Source organism: Triticum urartu, chromosome 1 (genome assembly GCF_003073215.2).
Source record: "Triticum urartu cultivar G1812 chromosome 1, Tu2.1, whole genome shotgun sequence".
In the NCBI taxonomy this organism is placed as follows: domain Eukaryota; kingdom Viridiplantae; phylum Streptophyta; class Magnoliopsida; order Poales; family Poaceae; genus Triticum; species Triticum urartu.
In genome coordinates, this window is record NC_053022.1 from 240,698,610 (window position 1) to 240,717,326 (window position 18,717).

An 18,717-nucleotide genomic window follows, 5' to 3' on the forward strand; every position below is an offset into this window, starting at 1 on the left:
TCAGTTGGCTACGACTCAACTTGATTCTCGGAGGGCTTGTTGCGCCTCAAGTGCTTGAGCTTCTCGCAATTGTTGCTCTTGACGTTGTGCCTCGACATCTTGTGCTTCTTGGTGTAGACATCGCTCTTCCTCTTTGTGTTGGCGTTGCCGTTGCCGTTCTCGTGCTTGCGCAAAGGTAACTTGGTTTTGATGATGTCGTTGTTCTTGAGAGTTGTTGTCGTGTAGAGGGTTGCGGTTGGCTTGACGTTCTTGGCGCGCGACACGACGAAGAGTGTTCGATGTCGGTGTACTTGAGCCGGAGATGGTGTAGTCGGAGTGTCGACTTGAGCGGCTCCGTCTTGATGAGGACGAAGTGGAAGAAGAGCGGTTGAGCAACAAAGCATGAATCTCGGTCATTCTTGCATCGTTCTCTTGCTTGTGGTCGTCGAGCTTGTGGTCGAAGTAATCTCTTGTGCGTTGCTCGGAGAGTCGCAAGTCGGTGGTGAGGTTGTCGATGCGTTCACTCATTGCTTGTTGCTCTTGATGCAAAGCACGTCGTGCACCAAAGAGTTGGCTCTTTGTGACGTAGGAGTTCATGTCGTCGTCTTGTCCGATGAAGAGTGGGTTGGTAGAAGTACTTGGCCTATCCATCATTCCAAGGGAAATATGTGAGTGGTAGAAAGAGAAGAACTTATACCAAATGTACCTTGACCGATGTTGAAGGTGGATCAAAGATCACTCCAATGTGGAACAAGGAAATAGCACAATTGGTACCAATTCTTGTCGGTTTCTCACACCTACACAAGTAAAAGCTTATGGTGGAGCTTGGTTAGGATGGTGGCACAAAATTTGATGCAATTGTTAGTGAGCTTCAATAATGTTGGAAAAGATTCGCAAGTTTGCAATGCAACAAGTAGACCAAGCAAAATATGGTACACGGAAACACACATGCAAAGAGATGAAATGGGGTCGTGCAACCAAGGATGAGCCAAAATGTGGAATCCACGAAAATGCTCTTGTTGCACAACACTAGAGAGACGCTAGCACGATTGCACAATAGGCGGATACGAAGACTTGTGCATAACCTATTAAGCAAAAATGCAACGACTTCTATCCCAAGTATGCTCTATGTATGGTATTCCGATGATATGATCCAAGATGATCTAGTATGACAATCTTAATGTTGTATGATGTTATGGTTCTTGCTTAAAAGCTCTTTGCTTATCTTTCCCTTTTGCTTAAAAGCTTGTTTGGCTCTTTGTGTTTGAGCTCTTTTCTCATGCAATGCTTCACGAACCAAGATAGCAAGTGAGTATGCGATGACACTTGGTGACACAAGAGTTAATGTGCACAAGTCACGTTGCCGGCAATACTCAAAGGCTAGTCTCGATGGGTAAGCGACGCAAAAGGTAAGGCTATGATGGCTATCAATGGAATGGCAAGAATGATGTATCACTATACCAAGATGAGTTTACCGCTTCTTGCTTACGGTATGGTGTCAAAATGGTGGAGTGGTTATTGTCGATGACGCGTCCGTGGCGAAGATGAGTGGCGGTGATGTTGATGTCGAACCGTACCTAAATAGCCGAAACACAATAGGACACGGAACTGCAACTCAAATTCTCAAAGCACAATGTGGCAAAAACGTATCGGAGTGCGAAACGAGTAAGCAATGGTGGTTGTGGAAAATGGTGGTGGTATGGGGATGTGTATGCGAAAGTGGGGCGGTTGAGGGAGTCCTGGACTAAGGGGTCCTCCGGCGTCCGGCCTGTTAGCCATGGGACGGACTGATGGGCTGTGAAGATGCGAAGACCAAAGACTGTACCCGTGCCCGGATGGGATTCTCCTTGGCGTGAAAGGCAAGCTTGGCGACCGGATATTGTAACCGACCTTGTGTAACCCTAGATCCTCCCGGTGTCTATATAAACCGGAGGACTTAGTCCGGAGGGAGAATTCATTATCATAGCCATACCAGCTAGACCTCTAGGGTTTAGCCATTACGATCTCGAGGTAGATCAACTCTTGTAATACTCATATTCATCAATATCAATCAAGCAGGACGTAGGGTATTACCTCCATAGAGAGGGCCCGAACCTGGGTAAACATCGTGTCCCTTGTCTCCTGTTACCATCGACCTTAGACGCACAGTTCGGGATCCCCTACCCGAGATCCGCCGGTTTTGACACCGACAGCGGTGGCTGCAATTTTCGGGGGGGGGGGGGTTCAGTTTCGTCAGGTTTTTGCGGACGTCCCGTGCGTGGGCGAAAATCGGCCACGGGATGAACAACTAGGGTTCTTCAAGGAGAGGTCAAAATTCGCCGAATCCGGGCGATTTAGTGGATGGAAAAGGTGGAGATGAAGGGGAGAGCTAGATCCACTTAAGGCAAAGCAAATCCACGGATCGAATCCAACAAAATTTCATCACACCAACAAATCACAAAAAAAAATTTGGGGCTATTTTTGTGGGGAATTTTCGAATTAGGGGCAAAATCAACAAAAACAAAGGTAGAAACACAACAGGGAGGCTCCGAAATCGTGATCAACGTGGCTCATGATACCAAGATGATGTAGGGTGGAACCCTAGATGGCTGATCTTTCACGAAAGGAGCGGATCCCGTGATGAACACGAAGAACACGAGGGGAAACACGAGGGGAAAATCACAAGGGGAACACAAGAGAACACTCAAACCAACAAGTATGATCACACATGCGCTAGATCCATGAACACAAAGGGAGATACATGATCCACGATCAACAAGGGACAATATACGGTAACCGGTTCTTCTCCAAAGGAGGTCTTGATGGGGCCACCCAAAAGGGGGTCTTGAATCCAAGGGGATCTTCTCCGTAGAGGGGCCGTGGTCTCTCTCAAAGAGTAGATCCGATGTGGATGAGCGAGGCTCTATCTCTAATATGAGCTATCACAATGCTAACCCTAGTTAGGAGGAGGAGGAGGTCTATTTATAGTCTTAGTGCAAATGGGGACGAAGTGAGGGGATACATGGGCCTCAGGCCCGATTCCTGTGCGCAGACAGGTATCAGACGCCTGCTGGGGACCGGTCGTCCGGTGGCTCATGGGCGGCCGGACGTCCGGTAGTCGCCGGTCGTCCGCTCGTTCTGACTCGGATGCTGAAGTAGCGGATTTCCGGAAGTGGCCGGTCGTCCGGTCGCCGGATGTCCGGTGACGTCGGACTTCCGCTCGTTTGGCTCGGGTGCGGGGTTGCCGGTCGTCCGGTCCGGGCCGGACGTCCGCTCGCTTAGCTCGGCTGGGGCTTCAGCGCCGAATGTCCGGTCCCGACCGGTCGTCCGGTGGCTGGGGCTTCTTCCGCAGCTCTTCTTGTCCTTCACGGTTGGTGTTCTCGTCGTCTTGTCCATTGGGTGTAGTCGCTCCGTGGCTCTCCTCCAAGTCCTTGATCACACAGTGTTTCCGCTTGAGGTAGTAGCCATGTCTCATGTATAGGAAATGATAGTTCGGAGAGGAGCGAGTTCACCTTATCTTCGATAGCCTTTGCTCGTGCCCTTGTCATTGGTCCAAGTGGTGTCGTGGGAGACGTAGGTAGATCCATGAGGATGATCTTGGGATGCTCCGCATCACGCGGCACCTCGCCTTCATTGCATCGCCCGTGATCAATTGAAGGCTGACCAGTGGCAGCCTTGGCATTGATTCGCGCGGGAGCCGAGGCGATGGGATGAGGACGAAGATGCTAGTCGCTGACTTGGCAGGCCCATGGGGTGGGAATCTGGCGCGGGAAGTTTTGGCGCCATTTTCCTTTCCCCTAGTCGGCCCCCAGCACGCTGGGTTGGGCATGGGTCCGCCGGCGCCAGTTTTGCCCTAACCGGTGAAATTTGGGCTCCTGGGGGCGCGACTGGGCCGTTTTTTCGAGCCGGCGATAAATGGAGGGCCTGCTGGAGGGGTGGGGTGGGGGGGGGGGGGCATTGGAGATGCTCTAATCTTGTATGGGTCGTGATTGCTGGCTGTTTCAGACACAGTTTAGGCTGGGCTTGTCGGTCTTCTAGTGCGGATCGCCGATTCTTAGGTTGGCAATCCTTGGGTCGTTTGGTTCTATTGTTGGGGCATGCCTCTATGGCGATGTATGGGTCGTGCCTATCTTGCCGTTCTATCTTAAATGAAATTACATGCAGCTCTCCTGCATGTTTTGAAAAGAAAATAAAATCTCAAAGCATTTCTTCAATGCAACATTAGCTAATATTTTATGTTTGTATTTTGCCTATAAATCATTACTGCAGATAATAATCATTTATTCTGTCTCAACTACTTTGTGATATTGCAGTGTCAGTTGGACCCCTTCTTTTTTGCTGAAGAGGTATCTCTTAACAGGAATTCGAGATGGTCCACATGAACCATTCATTGCAGATTCTGTGGATTTTGTAGTGGGTCAGGTTGTATCACGTTCAAACACTTAGGCATGTTATAAATATAAGTAACGTAATGGATCTTGATGCTCTTCTAATTTTCCTAGTTTATGATTTGGTAAGATCGAACTTCTGCATGCCAGGTAGAGACATTATCAAGAGAAGACCTTTCGTCAAGGTTGATATTAAATGTCAATGTTGCATCAGTTGGGTCATTATCGCTACCTGATTCATTCATCACAATAATGGATGTAAGCACCTAACTCAGTTATAACATGACAGATTAGTGTATGTAAGTTTTCCTAAATTATTTTTACTTCAATCCAACGATTGCCTATGAGAGTTTTTGCTGTGGTCTTTGGTTAATTTAAGATTGATAAATCAGTTCCTAACCTCTCTGACTCTTATGCTTAGAAAACCATGTTAATCTTTTTTTCGAGAAAACGCACAAGACTTGTGTTTCATTGCATTGAAAAGAGAGAGTTTGTGTTTACCATCCTCCTAGGAGGTAGGTTACGGAGTACACGGAAGTAACTAATGGGCACTGGTCGTCATTCGTAATGAGGGAGTGGGTAGACGGCAGATTGTCGTCGAAATGCACTTGTTCCTGGGCTTCCAGATCACCCATGGCATGAGGGCGATGGAGGCCAAGCCTTTGAGAAGGGGCTTGGGGGTGTCTTGCCTTGCTTGCTGCCACCAATCCTTCAGCGAGGCTTCATTCGTTGGGCACTGGTCGTCATTCGTAACCAAGCCAATATCTCATGCCAGTCCTGTCGAGAGAAGAGGCATTCGAGCAATAGCTGACGGATTGTCTCCATAGTTTTATCGCAGAGGGGGCACCGGGGAGGATGCCGTAGGCCACGCCGCGTGAGGCAGTTGGCCGTCCAGCAGCGATCCTGGCTCGCCAACCAGCGGAAGAACTTCACTTTGGGGGGTGCCCAAGATTTCCAGATCAGCCTCCATGCATCGCAGGACACAGCCAAAGGAGGCGTGATAGCAGGATTGCGCAGTGTAGACGCCGCTCGAGGTCCACTTCCAGATTAGGCGATTGGGTTCCTCAATGAGCGTGAGGCCCTTGAGCTTTTGCCAAAGCAAGAGGTACTGCCCGATCTCGTGCACGCTAAGGATACCCTAAATGTCACGGGCCCAGCCATGGTCATGGAGGCCCTCAGCCACGGTCCTGTGCTTTCTGCGCCGCTTGGGGATGCACGCGTATAGGAGTGGGGCAATTTCGCTGATCGAACGCCCATCAATCCAGCGGTCTTCCCAGAATTTGGCAGTGAGCCCATCACCAATCATCATGTAGGTTGACGCAAAGAATATGACCTATTCCTCCGCGGAGAACTGCATGTCAAGAGCAGACCAGTCGCGGGTGTTGTTAGTGCGAGAGAACCAAAGCCAACGCAGCCTAAGGGAGAGTCTAGTGCGCTCCAGGTCCTGGACCCCCAGGTCGCCCGGGACAGGGGGCGACATACGCGGCGCCAATTAACGTGGTAGTGGCCGAAACGGCGGCGCGTCCAACCCAGAGAAAACCTCGCTGTATCTTTTTGAGCTGTCTGAGAGTCTTCTTAGGCGGGGTGAACACCAGGAGCTGGTGTATCGGTATCGCGCCCATGACGGATTTGACAAGGGCGAGACGGTCATGCGGTTCATCAGGTGGGCTTTCCAGGAGGGGAGGCAGCCAGCAGTGTGATCCACTAATGGCTGGAGTTGCGCGGCAGTAGGGCATCACAACGTAAGTGGGATCCCAAGATAGGAGAAGGGCATCTCGACTATGGGGCACCCAAGTGTCTCGACCACAGGTGCAGCTTCCTCGGGATCACAGTGCAGCAGAGTCGCTGAGCTCTTGGCGTAGTTGATTCGCATGCCAGAGGCTCTCCTGAAGATTTCCAGAATACCCTTGACATCAGCTGGGTTGGCTGGCGATGGTTGGCAAAAGAGGACCACGTCGGCGGCGTATAGCGAGATTGCCTGTATTGGCCGTTGAGGGTGGAGTCGCTGTAGTATGCCGTCGTCGATGGCGCGCTTGATCAGCCACCCGAGGATGTCCACAACCAAGGAGAAAAGTTGCGGCGAGAGGGGGTCACCCTGGCGCAATCCACAGCGCTGCCAGATCGAGGGCCCTGGCTCGCCGTTCAGCAGGACCCTGGTATTGCCCGAGGAGAGCAGGATCGCAAGCCACTCGAGGAATCTCTCGCCAAAGCCATACTGGCGAAGGGCCATGAGAGCGAGTCAAATGCGCGGGTCAGATCGAGCTTTAGCAGCCCAACTGATGCAGGAGGCGTGCTGTTTGCTTCACGAGCACGAAGTTGTCGTGAAGACAGCGGCCGGGGATGAACGCGCTCTTGTTTCGACTCACCAAATTGTCAAGCTTGGGCGTGAGGCGAAGGGAGAGAACCTTTGCGAAGATCTTCACGACCAAGTGAGACTAATTGGACGATAGCCGCCCAATGTACTGGTGTCGGCGCGCTTAGGCAGCAACATTAGCAGGGCCTGGTTCAGGCGGTGAAAGCCACGACTGTGCATGTCGTAGAGCTGCTGGAACACTGCAACGAAGTTGCTCTTGACGATACTCCAGCACGCGTGGAGGAACTCTGCGGTAAATCTGTCGGGCAGGGCATCTTGCGCGCGGGCAGGTGCTTCATAGCGCTCCAGATCTCATCCTCGCTAAACGGCGCGTCCAAATCGATCAGGTTGCTGGGCTCAATGAGCTCGAAGTTGATGGTGTGGTCGCGATCAACAACAGTCCCGAGGAGGTCGTCGTAGTGCTGGAAAGCAGCCTCGGCCATGTTGGTGTGGTCGAGGAGCACGCGGTTGCCAGTGACAAGGCTGTGGACTGTGTTCTTTTGACGGCGGTAGGAACATTGCCGGTGGAAGAAGCTTGTACGTCGAGACGCGAGTGCGCTGCCTGGCAATGGAGCACTCCAGCAAGGCGAGGCAGAGGTGCACAATCTTAAGCTGCTTGCGCAACCAGTCCTCCTGCGGCGTGAGGACGCGATCCTCCTGGGCGCGGTCAAATCGTGATATGAGCTCCTGAGTGATTGCAAGTTTCTGCTTGACGGTGCCGACCGAGCGCGAGCTCCAGCTGGTCAGGCCACGGGCAGTGGCTTGCAAGTGGAGGACGAGGCACTTGATGGGGTCATCGTCGTGGACAGAGGTCCAAGCAGCATGCACCATCTCCTGGAAGCCGTCAAGGCGTAACCAGAAGTCGTCAAACCGGAAACGCTGGCGAGCGATGGGCTTCAAGGCGCAATCCAGGAGTAAGGGGCAATGGTCCGACACTACCGACGCAAGGCATCGTAGGTGGCATTCCTTGTGCAATTCCTCCCAATCCGAAGTGCACATCACCTTGTCGAGGTGGACAAGGGTGGGCGGCGATTGCTCGTTTGACCATGTATAGCGCCGGCCATTGAGGTAAACCTCTTTGAGTGCTAGGTCGTTGATTGGGCGCTGGAACCTGCCCATCACGCGGTGATTGAGATTGCCGTTATTCTTGTCCTCATCGCGATATATGAGGTTGAAGTCATCGCAAATCATCCAAGGCCAAGCACAATCGAGGCGAATGTCACGGAGCTCTTAGAGGAAAGCAATTTTGTTGACGTCCTCCCGCGGTCCATAAACCACGGACATCCACCATGGAGTGCCTGCACCTTGGCGGTAATCGCGTTCGTGGTGAACTGGGAACTGGGGGTCTGTGATAGATACGGCCCTGCCCCGCCAAGCGAGTAGAATGCCGCCACGCGTGCCGATCGCAGGCAGATACACATACTCTTCAAACTCCGAACCGAGTCTCTAAAACCACCGACGAGCAAATCAACTCCATTTTCATTTCCTGGAGGCACACAATAGCGGCCCCGGTAGTGTCAAGGAGAGATCGCATACTCAAATGGAAGGCACGGGAGTTGAGGCCGCGCACGTTCCATACAACGATCTTGAGGCCATGATCCATATAACTAGATCGATGGGGGAAGGGGGGAACTTGATGCCTAAGTTGCTGTAGTGTCGACGAGGGGCGCGAGGGGTAGGCATGGCACCAAGGTCATGCGGGATCTCTCGATCAACTAGAGCAGCGATGGCCGAAATGACGGCGAGGGGGAGGGGTGTCGCGAAGACACCATCATATGCTTTCATCTCGGCGGGGGTGATTTCTGGCCCGTGCCAATGATGCCCAATGTGCGCCGCAGTGGTGGAGCGCCCATGGCGAGGGGAGAAGTTGAGGGGTTGCCTCCGTGGACGCCTACCAGGGGGAGGCAGGGCTGCGTTCAGGTGCTTGGTGGCAGCCTGTAGGAAGTCACCCAACGTCCAATCGCGGGGGGTGCAGCAGCGCGAGGCCTGGTGCGGCACAGCGTAACCAGCGGTCACGCAAAATGCATGTTAATCTTTTGTACCATATAATAATCTATGCATTTGAAACCCTCAATTCACAAGGACTTCCAAGATTGATTCTTTCTCCTATCTGTTAGTTTTGACACTCCAGCATCCCTTGTACGGTAACTATGTTCAGTGAACATCTATGCACAGACGAACGACTACTCTGCTGTTCCTCAGCAGTTGAAGGACCAAGTGAATGAAAGGTACCCAAGTGCAAAGCGTGCAGTACTGAGGACTGGTGGGGATTTTCCCTTCCTGTCACGTCCAGATGAGGTCAATTTGTACCTTCAGGTATTATTGATTATCTTCCTTCTCCATTTGTTTGTTAATGTGGAACTTTGAAGAACAAATTGCAAAACACTGGCAGCTACACTTAAGGCGAGTTGGAGTAGAACCAAGACCAGATCTAGTCCAGGGTTTCACACGGGATGGTAGCTCCGGGAGCTCAAATGACCACGAAGATGGAAACAGTTTTGATGACCATCCCAGAGATGATGGGGACCGTAGTTCAGGTAGTGATGGCCGTAAGACGGAGCACTCTGAATCAGGGCCACCTAATTCAGATGGACTGGTACCAACAAGCATAGTGCTAGGTATGGTCAGTTCAGCTCTGCATGTTTCCCTATGTGCGTGCTCATGATGCATCATTACCATACATCCGTTTTGTATATTTCTTCAAGCCGGTTGTTTAATGTATGAAGTTATGCCTTTTGCCGGAGTATAGAACTCGTCTTCTAGAATATCAGCAGACCCGTGAGTGGCGCGACTGCATTGGAACAACTGATGGAATTCATTCATGTATTTTGTGTAATATAGGAATTTCTTCTTTATTCTGTGCTTGTAGGCTCGTACATTGATGAATTATAGATGCCCGAGACATGTGATTGTGGTTGCTTGTTTTTCTTTGAACCAAATAAATTGCATAACCTCGATAATTTTGTAGTGTCTTGCCAATTTTAATCTCTATTAGAAGAGTTGGACGCACACGTAGCTGGTGTTGGAATTTTTCATAAAAAAAAATGTTATTTGCTTTGGCGTGCGGGGAAGACGGAGTGTGTTTTCCTTTTTTATAATGCCGTGTTTTGGTGGACCTTCCTTGCGATGTGATGCTTGAGATGTAATGTGTAGGGAAACTATTTGGAGGTGTTTGGTTGACAAACGCAAAGGGAAATAGGTGACACTGGAACCAGAAGTGTAACGGCACATTCATTGTTTCGTTTGCATCCTGCTTGAAACGTTATCAGTTTACTTACTCTGGCCCCAGCACTGTAATGTGAATACATCACAGGCGCTTTGGAGAATTCCATGTACAGGACATCAAAACAGCTTCTACGCAAGCAATTTACAAGTGCTTCACCAGCACAACGTCAAATTCATGAAGCACACATAAGAAGTATGTGCTCAATATGGTCACTGAGGTTGAAAAAACGCCGGGGGGATTTGAGACCGACAAGCTATGCCCCATGGCTGGGCGAGCTAGCCACCACGCCAAATCTGCTATCTTGTTACAAACAAAAAATGTTTCTGAATTTCAAAAGTTGTTCCCCAATTTCAAGAAATGTTCGCCTATCTAAACAAACTTGTTGACGAGTTCCAAAAAACTTTATTGGCCCATTGTTATTGGGAATTTTATCAAACTACACAAACTTTTCTTTTACATTGTATAAACATTTGAAATTTTCACACACATTATTTGTAAACTACGCAAACTTTTTTCTTTACATTGTACAAACATTTTGGAAAATTTCACATACATTATTTCGAAATATGTGAGTATTTCCTTTTAATGTTACACTTATTTTTAGAATGGGAATAAACATTTTCTGAATGTTGTTGGGAATTTTATCAAACTATGCAAACTATGCACAGTGTATTCGTCCAAGCATGTGTGTGCTATATGTGTGGAGATGCACTTCTTATATATGTAGTATTTTCTATAAGAAATCTATTTAGGTTTTTAGAAAAGAAATCAATTTAGGTATACATAGTCTATTTAAGTATACATAGTCAAATTGGTAAATATGTTTCGAATTTAAAATTTGTTCACCTAATTGAAAAAAAGTTCACCATAATTTTCAAGTTGCGAACATTTTCTAAATTCATGAGCTTTTTTACAAATTCGTGAATCTTTTTGAATTCAAGAACATTTTTTCAAGTTGCATACATGTTTTTTGGAACTCGTCAACAAGTTTCTTTTGCATAGGTGAATATTTCTTCGGAAATAACTTTTGAAATTCAAGAACATTTATTGTTTGTGACAAACATTTTTTAAATTCATGAATATCTTGTTGAATCAGTGAACATTTAAAAAAATCGGAAATCTTTTTTTAATTCCCAAACATTGTTTTGAATATTTTTTAAAAAATTCATGGACATTTTTTGTAGACATGAACTTTTATTTTTTCAATCATGAACATTCTTTGAATCGATGAATGCTTTTTTGAAAAAATTGATGAACATTTTATAAATTTACGATTTTTTTAAAGACAACGATATGCATCTAGTAGACAATGCATCCCATATTAAACAAACTCACGGACTTGGCCTGGTGGCTAGCTCGCATAGCGATGACCATATTAAGCACGTATTTTATTGTACCGGGACCATATTGAAGCACTTTACAACTACCAGGATCAAGTTAGAGCATCTTTAGCAAACCTCGCATCTCGCCCCAACCCGCAAAATAACCGCCAAAATGCGGGTCGGGGCAGGAAAACCTACCCGATCAGACCCTGCATCCCGTCCCGGTCTGCAAATTTTTTTGAGGGGCGCGGCGAAATCTCGGGCCCAACCTGCGAATACGCGGATTTTCCCCTCGCTGCTGCGGTGCCCTGCATATAAGCGGAAGCGGTTGGTGGAGTGACATTTCAGCCCGCGCTTTCCCCACCAACCACCTCCCCTCTTCCCCTCGCCTAGCCGCCGCCCAAGATTCCGGCGACAGTAGTCGGCGGGAGCACGCCGGAAGGCTGCCACACGCACGAGGCCTCCCCTCTCCCTCCCTGTGTCGGCGGGCCGTCGAATTTGCGGATCTGTGGCCCTTCATCGCAGGCTGTCGGATTTGGCTTTTCCGGCCGCCGGGCACTGCGCCAAGCGATGGAATGGTCGGGGAGCATCTCCCGCAGCCCGGGCAAGGGCGCATCGCCGCATGCAGGTACGGGTTCGTCCTCCCGCCGTCGCTGACGGTTTGCGGGCATGGATTCGTCCGGCCGCCCACCGGGCTCGGCGCTCGCGCAGCGGCTCTGTGGCTCGCCGATGCCGCTCATACAGTGCGACGACTGCACACGGACATGCTGCGGCTAACTTCGGGCATGCCGAAGCACCCCGGATGGGTGTTCTTCAAATGCGAAAACGACGGGGTACGTGCACTTGCGGTAGCTCATCACTACTAGGGAAAACCCTAGTAGTAGCGCTTGAAATATGCATAGCAGTAGCGCTGGATCCAGCGCTACCACTAAGGCGCTACAGCTAACTAGTAGCAGTAGCGCTGGAAAGGGAGCGCTACTGCTACTTGTAAGTAGCAGTAGCGCTTGTTCTAAAAGGCGCTGCTGCTAAATTTTCCTATATTTTTAAAAATACAGCTTATTTTCATTGTGTGGTTTTATATACAGTACTTTCGTCATATGATTTTATGACCATGATTACTTATTATATATAACAGTGAGTGAAATGAACGTGGAGTAGATTCAAGTGGAGGCAACATGTGGTGCATGTCGAAAGCACTACTCTAATCCAAACTTGATCTAGTTTGATTAGTAGTACTTTTGATGTGCATCACATGTTGGCTTCACTTCACCAGGTTCATTTCACCCACTGTTATATATAATGCGAAAACTACGACCAGAGACCCTTCGACGAAACTGTGTGCGATGCCATAATCGCAAACGATGGTGTAAAAAACCCGTCAAAAAAGGTGCAAAACGTTTGCGATGGAGGATGCATCAAACACGGTTCAGATTTTAGTTGCGTGTGTGATGCAGGGCATACGGTTCAGATCAATTAACTGTTTGCGATGAGGAGGAACAAAAGAAACGGACAGCCAGATGAAGGTGTGTGCGATGAACAACATATGGTTCACTCGGATGAACTATTTGTGATTAGGCAACACAATGGAAATGGTTAGCCAGATCAAAGGTGTGTGCGATATACGACATGCAGTTCACTCAGATGAACTATTTGCGTTGAGACATGAGAACAGAAACGGTTCAAATGAACAAGATGTGTGTGATACGCGGCAAACAGGTCTGTAATTAGAAATGTGTGTGAATACCGATAATAACACAAACGGTTGCTGTTAATAAGACGTGTGTGTTGTGCGATAGGATTGCATACAAAACAACACACACACACACACACTTATAAGGACATGCTTGCATAACCAAATTAAACATCTACTTACATAGGTGGCTACTTGATGAGGACATCAATATCATTGTTACACCCACAACCCCTACTGTTACATATACTAGACCAATTACTAGAGCTCGCGCACACCAATTAAATTATCAGGTACTTCCGTTTCTTGGTAATGATTCTAATGTTCATGAGAATACGAGGCTGCCTAAATTAGATACATTTGTTTTGCTTAAAAATGAAGGGTCTGGCATGGATAAGAGGGATGAACACTGGAGCAAGACCAAGCATCGAGATGATGGCATGCGCAAGGGGAACAAGAACAGAGTTGCAAGTGATGATTTTAGGACTTTGAAGCCACCATAAGGAGGGCATGAAGCCTTGGACGAAATATACAAGATACCACTTCATAAATTTCGTCCAGAGGCTATTCTAGATGCTGCGTCACCTTATTATTGGGCCAGGCCCATGTAATTTCGAAATACTTAAGTATAGGCTGTTTTTAGAGTCTGTATGTGTGGGAAAACAAGAGTTAGGGTTGGTTTCGGACCCCTCCTCCAAGGGCCATGAAATTCCCCCCTCTTCCTCCATATATACAGCCCTTAGGGCGTCGTTTAGACTTTGGGGTTTTGTTTAGATTAAAGTTTGCCATAGCTGCAACTTCACGTACTTCGTTTGTGTTCAACGACCAGACAAAGGCGTCACAGAACCCCACATTGATCAATAAAGCTTTCCTCTTATATTCACAATATCCAGATTGCAATCTTAGTTTCTTGCTTGTTCTTCGTTTGCCTGCAGGAAACAGTCCTTCATGGTCTGGTTGATCGTGCTTCGGCGTGGTCAATAACCTCTTGGAGTTAGTTTAGCGATTGCTAAGGCGCGACATCCTCGCACGTTCGTAGTCGGATCGTCAAAGTCGACTTCCTCCAAAATGATAGCCACCATCTCATCAAAAGATGGGACACCTTTGCCTCTATCACTACTACAACCATGGCATTTTGTGACGCCCCCGATTCAACCGTACACTAATCATACACGCAAATGTGTACGATCAAGATCAAGGACTCACGGGAAGATATCACAACACAACTCTAGACACAAATTTAAAACAATACAAGCTTTATATTACAAGCCAGAGGCCTCGAGGGCTCGAATACATAAGCTCGAGAAACACAAGAGTCAGCGGAAGCAACAATATCTGAGTACGAACATAAGTTAAACAAGTTTGCCTTGAGAAGGCTAGCACAAAAGCAACACCGATCGAAAAGGCAAGGCCTCCTGCCTGGGAGCCTCCTAACTACTCCAGATCATCAGCGGCCGTCACGTAGTAGTAGGCACCCTCGGGGTAGCAGTAGCCATCAGTGGTGTCGTATGGCTCCTGGGATCCGTCAACTGGTCGCAACAATCGGGTATGGGGGAAAAAGAGGTAGCAAGGCAACCGTGAGTACTCATCCAAAGTACTCGCAAGACTTACATCAGATCTAAACTAAGTATGCATCTGTATCAAAGGAATGGGTTGTATCTGTGGACTAAACTGCAGAATGCCAGAAAAGAAGGGGAAAGCCTAGCCTATCGAAGACTAGCATCTTCAAGCATCTTGCAGCATATAGAAGAGTACAGATCAACATAATGTAAAGTAGTAATAGTGTTATCAACCTCGCCCAGAGATCCTTTCTCGACTCCCTGCGAGGAAGCAATCCCAGAGCCATACTATCCATTTCTTATACACAATTCATTTCTCATCACAAGTATCCAGTTCTAGTTGTATCGATCGGGATACAACTCCAAGTGTCCGTTACCGTAGGACAGGCTATCGATAGATGTTTTCTTCCCTGCAGGGGTGCACCAACTTACCCATCATGCTCGATTAACTCTGGCCGGACACACTTTCCTGGGTCATGCCCAGCCTCGGCCAAACAATACGCTGCAACCTGACCTAGGCTTAATAGAGAGATCAGCACGCCGGACTAAACCTATGCCCCAGGGGTCATGGTCCATCGCCCCGGGAACTCCTGCACGTTGCATGGGCGACCGGTGAGAAGACCTAATTACCTCCTTCAAAAAGGCAGGTGCTTACACAGTCCAACCCGGTGCACGCCGCTCAGTCACTGACGTCTATTAAGCTTCGGCTGATGTATACGACGCAGAACACCCATACTATGCCCACGTGATGGTTAGTGCCATCAGGCCAGAGGCCCCTCGGATCAAATATCCAAATCGTAGTGGGTTATGAACGCGCGGTAACAAGCAGAGACTCACGAAAGATGTGACCCCATCACCCCGTCTCGAGGACTTGCGGCAAGGGCTAAGAATGCCCGGCCACGCCTCGTAAGTATCTCGCGGGCACCTTCCAGGTCAACCCGACTCCACATCACTCGCTATGAAGCTCGCGCGGGTACCCCTCAGGGACGACCCGTCTTTAGTAACATGGTTTAGTATAAAGTCATAGTAACCATAGTAACTGTCTGTCTAACACCAAGGGGAAAACCCGAGGAATCACCCCCGGTGAATTCCACTCAATGTTATCATCAAGGTAAACGTAAAAGGATCCACCCTCGAGGTTCACACTTGAGGGGTTGCATGACGGAGCCGTAACAGAAGTGGTTAAGGAGGAAATCACCCTTGATGACCTCGACTGTATAGCTACACTACAGAGATCTCATCAGGAGTGATGTTAGAGGTTCCACCCTCGGCACTCGATGGTAACTCTGCAGAGCCGTACAACTAGGGGGGTGATGTGCGGTGTCGGGGCCTAGACGTCAATCACGTTGATCGAGTCATCGAACATAAAGCAGGGCAACTGGGACAAGGTGGGGTTCACTGATGGATCACTAACCAACCTATACTAAGTAGTTTAGGATAAGCAGGTAAGGTATGAAAGCAGGTAACAAAAACAGGCTATGCATCAGAGTAGGATCATACATAAAGCAGTAGCAGTTCTAATGCAAGCATGAGAGGGAAAGAAATGGGCAATATCGGAATGCTCAAGGGGGGTTTGCTTGCCTGGAAGCTCTGCTGTAAGGAAGAAGTGTCGTCGACGTAGTCGATCACAGGGGCGGCATCGGTCTCGGGGTCTACCAGAGGGAAGAGGGGGAAGAAATAGTAAATACATAGCAAGCAAGTGCATAACAGGACAACAAGTCGATAGGCAGAGCTAGGGTTGTCCTAACATAGTACTACACGTTGTAGACGGAGGGGATAAACATCCGAGGATGAATCCCCGGCGTTAGACGAATTCTAGACAGATGAAAGAGAGGGAACGGTTCCATGTTCAGCATGCTAGGGGCATGTGACAGGTGAATGGACCATGCATTCGGATTCGTGGGATTTTTCTGAGCAACTTTCATATAGAAAACATTTTCATCGGAATTACGGTTTAATTTCTACGAATTTTCAAAGTTTTAAACATTTTCTGGAATTAATTAAATTAACAGAAAAGAAAATATGACGTTAGCAGAGTGTCATCATGACATCAGCAGGTCAACAGACCCACTGACTGGTCAAACTGACCAGTGGGTCCTACATGTCATAGACAGAGGGCTAACAGTGGGTTATTTTAATTAAATGTGGTTAATTAGCAGCTGGGCCCCACGTGTCAGTGACTATTTAGCTAAATTAATTAGTTTTAATTATTAAAACATTCTAATTAGAGGATTAAGTGGTGGGTCCCGCACGTCAGTGGCTGGGGCCTGCCCAGTCAGCACAGTTGACCAGGTCAACTGGTCAACTGGGGCCAGGGGGCCCACGGGCAGTGACCCAGAGGCGGGCCCTGCCGGTGCCAGGTCAGCGCTCGCGCCGGAGCAATGTCGGTGAGGCCATCTGCGGTGGCTAAATGTCGGAGACGGCCGGGATTCGCCCACAGGGGGCCAACACGGGCGCGGGCGGGCGCGTTCGAACAGCGAGAGCCCGCCGCGTCGCGTGGTGAGGCCGGCCGGAGCTGGAGCTCCCGGAAACGGCGCTGGCAAGCGGCGGAGGCGGCGACGTCCATGGGCGCTCGATGAAAATGGAGCTATGACGCGCTATCGAGCAAACAAAGAGGCGGGGGAGTATCTACGCGGCGTGGAGAGTGCAACGGGCTTGAGCCCGTGACCAAAAGGTCACCGGAAGCACGCCGGCGACGAGCGGAGGCGGCGATGTGTTCAGGCGCAAGTAGAGCGGTGGCTACAAGAGCTCAAGAGGCCAGGGGAGTGAGGGGAGAGGATGAGGGGCTCACCGCGCGGCGCAAGAAAGGCCCGTGGGAGGTTTAGGAGTTGCCGTTCCGTGGATCGACGCCAGCAAGCTCCTGTGATCCAAAATGGAAGACGAGGCCGGGGCAGCATTCGGGGGCGCCCGGCGTCCTGCGGCTCGTCGGGGAGGCGTAGTCGAGGGAGGCGGAGCGGACGGACAGGGCCGGGGGCCTCGGGGCCGCCGGTGGCCGCGGTGGAGCGTGGTGCTCGGCGGCGACGGAGCTCGGTGGTGATGGATCTGAAGGGAGAGAGGAGAGGAGGAGCGGACGAGGGAAGTGAGCGGGCGAGTGGGGTGGCAGAGAAAGTGGAAGGGGAGCCCAAGGCATCGAGGGGATCCTCATCCCCCTCGTCGACGGCGAGGTGGTTCGGCGGTGACGCGCGGGCGCGCGCTCTCGGTCGGTTGAACAGGGGGATGGGAGAGCGACCGGGGAGGTTGGTGGGCCGGCCTGTTGGGATGAGCCGAAGCCCAAGGGGAGGCCAGGGGCTTTCTCTCTCTTCCCTCTGCTTTCCTTTTTCTTTTTCTTTTGTTTTTTAAGCTTTTTCTGTTTTAGCTATTTTAGGACACATAGGCATTTTGCAAAAATGTTGGTTCACCACCAATATTACCAGGAGAATATTTTACACGTGATGAACATTCTAGTTTTTATGTTTGAGCATTTTTGAAATTCACACACAATTTGAGATTGAATTCAACTGGAATTTGAAATGGAATATTGATTAAAGTGGCTAAGCACTGTTATAGCAAAATGATTAGCTTGATCTCTGGGATTACTGTAGCATCATTACACCGGGGTGTTACAACTCTCTTCCTCTAAAAGAAATTCTCATCCCGAGAATTAAGAGGTAGAAGGGAACAGATCGGGGTATTCAACACGGAGGTTATCCTCGCGTTCCCAAGTGGCTTCATCTTTAGAATGATTTGACCATTGCACTTTGAGGAACTTGGTAACCTTCTGGCGTGTTCGGCGTTCAGCTTCTTCAAGAATGCAGATCGGATGCTCCTTGTATGTGAGATCATCTTGTACTTCAATCAGTTCCGGATCCACTTCACGTTCCGGATCCTTGAAGCATCGACGAAGTTGCGACACGTGGAAGACATCATGGACGTGAGAGAACTGAGGTGGCAACTCCAATTGATAAGCCACCAGCCCACGACGGCAGAGAATACAGAAAGGACCAATGTAGCACGGAGCTAGCTTGCCCTTGACTCCGAACCGATGAGTGCCTCTCAAAGGAGTGACACATAGATAAGCTTGTTCACCAGGTTGATAAGTTGAACCCCAGTGTTTCCGGTCATAGTTGCTCTTCTGGCAGGACTGGTCCACCTTGAGATTATCCCGGAAAATGCGAACCTGGTCTTCATCTTGTTGAATAATGTCTGGACCAATGAGCGTCCGTTCCCCAGTTTCTGACCAAT

General features: G+C 49.3%; 1 protein-coding gene across 4 annotated transcripts in view; it reads left to right on the top strand.

The window, feature by feature from the left end:
- The window catches only part of LOC125555452 (maspardin), a 47,000-nt gene extending 37,446 nt beyond the window's left edge, over window positions 1-9,554 (top strand). For all 4 annotated transcript variants that reach the window (XM_048718407.1, XM_048718412.1, XM_048718416.1 and 1 more), the window contains 4 exons: window positions 4,272-4,380; window positions 4,497-4,604; window positions 8,875-9,015; window positions 9,092-9,554. In XM_048718407.1, coding sequence (XP_048574364.1) covers window positions 4,272-4,380; window positions 4,497-4,604; window positions 8,875-9,015; window positions 9,092-9,364 — 631 coding nt within the window. In that variant the 3' untranslated portion in view covers window positions 9,365-9,554. The remainder of the gene's footprint in view (window positions 1-4,271; window positions 4,381-4,496; window positions 4,605-8,874; window positions 9,016-9,091) is intronic.
- Window positions 9,555-18,717: the final 9,163 nt, after the last annotated feature.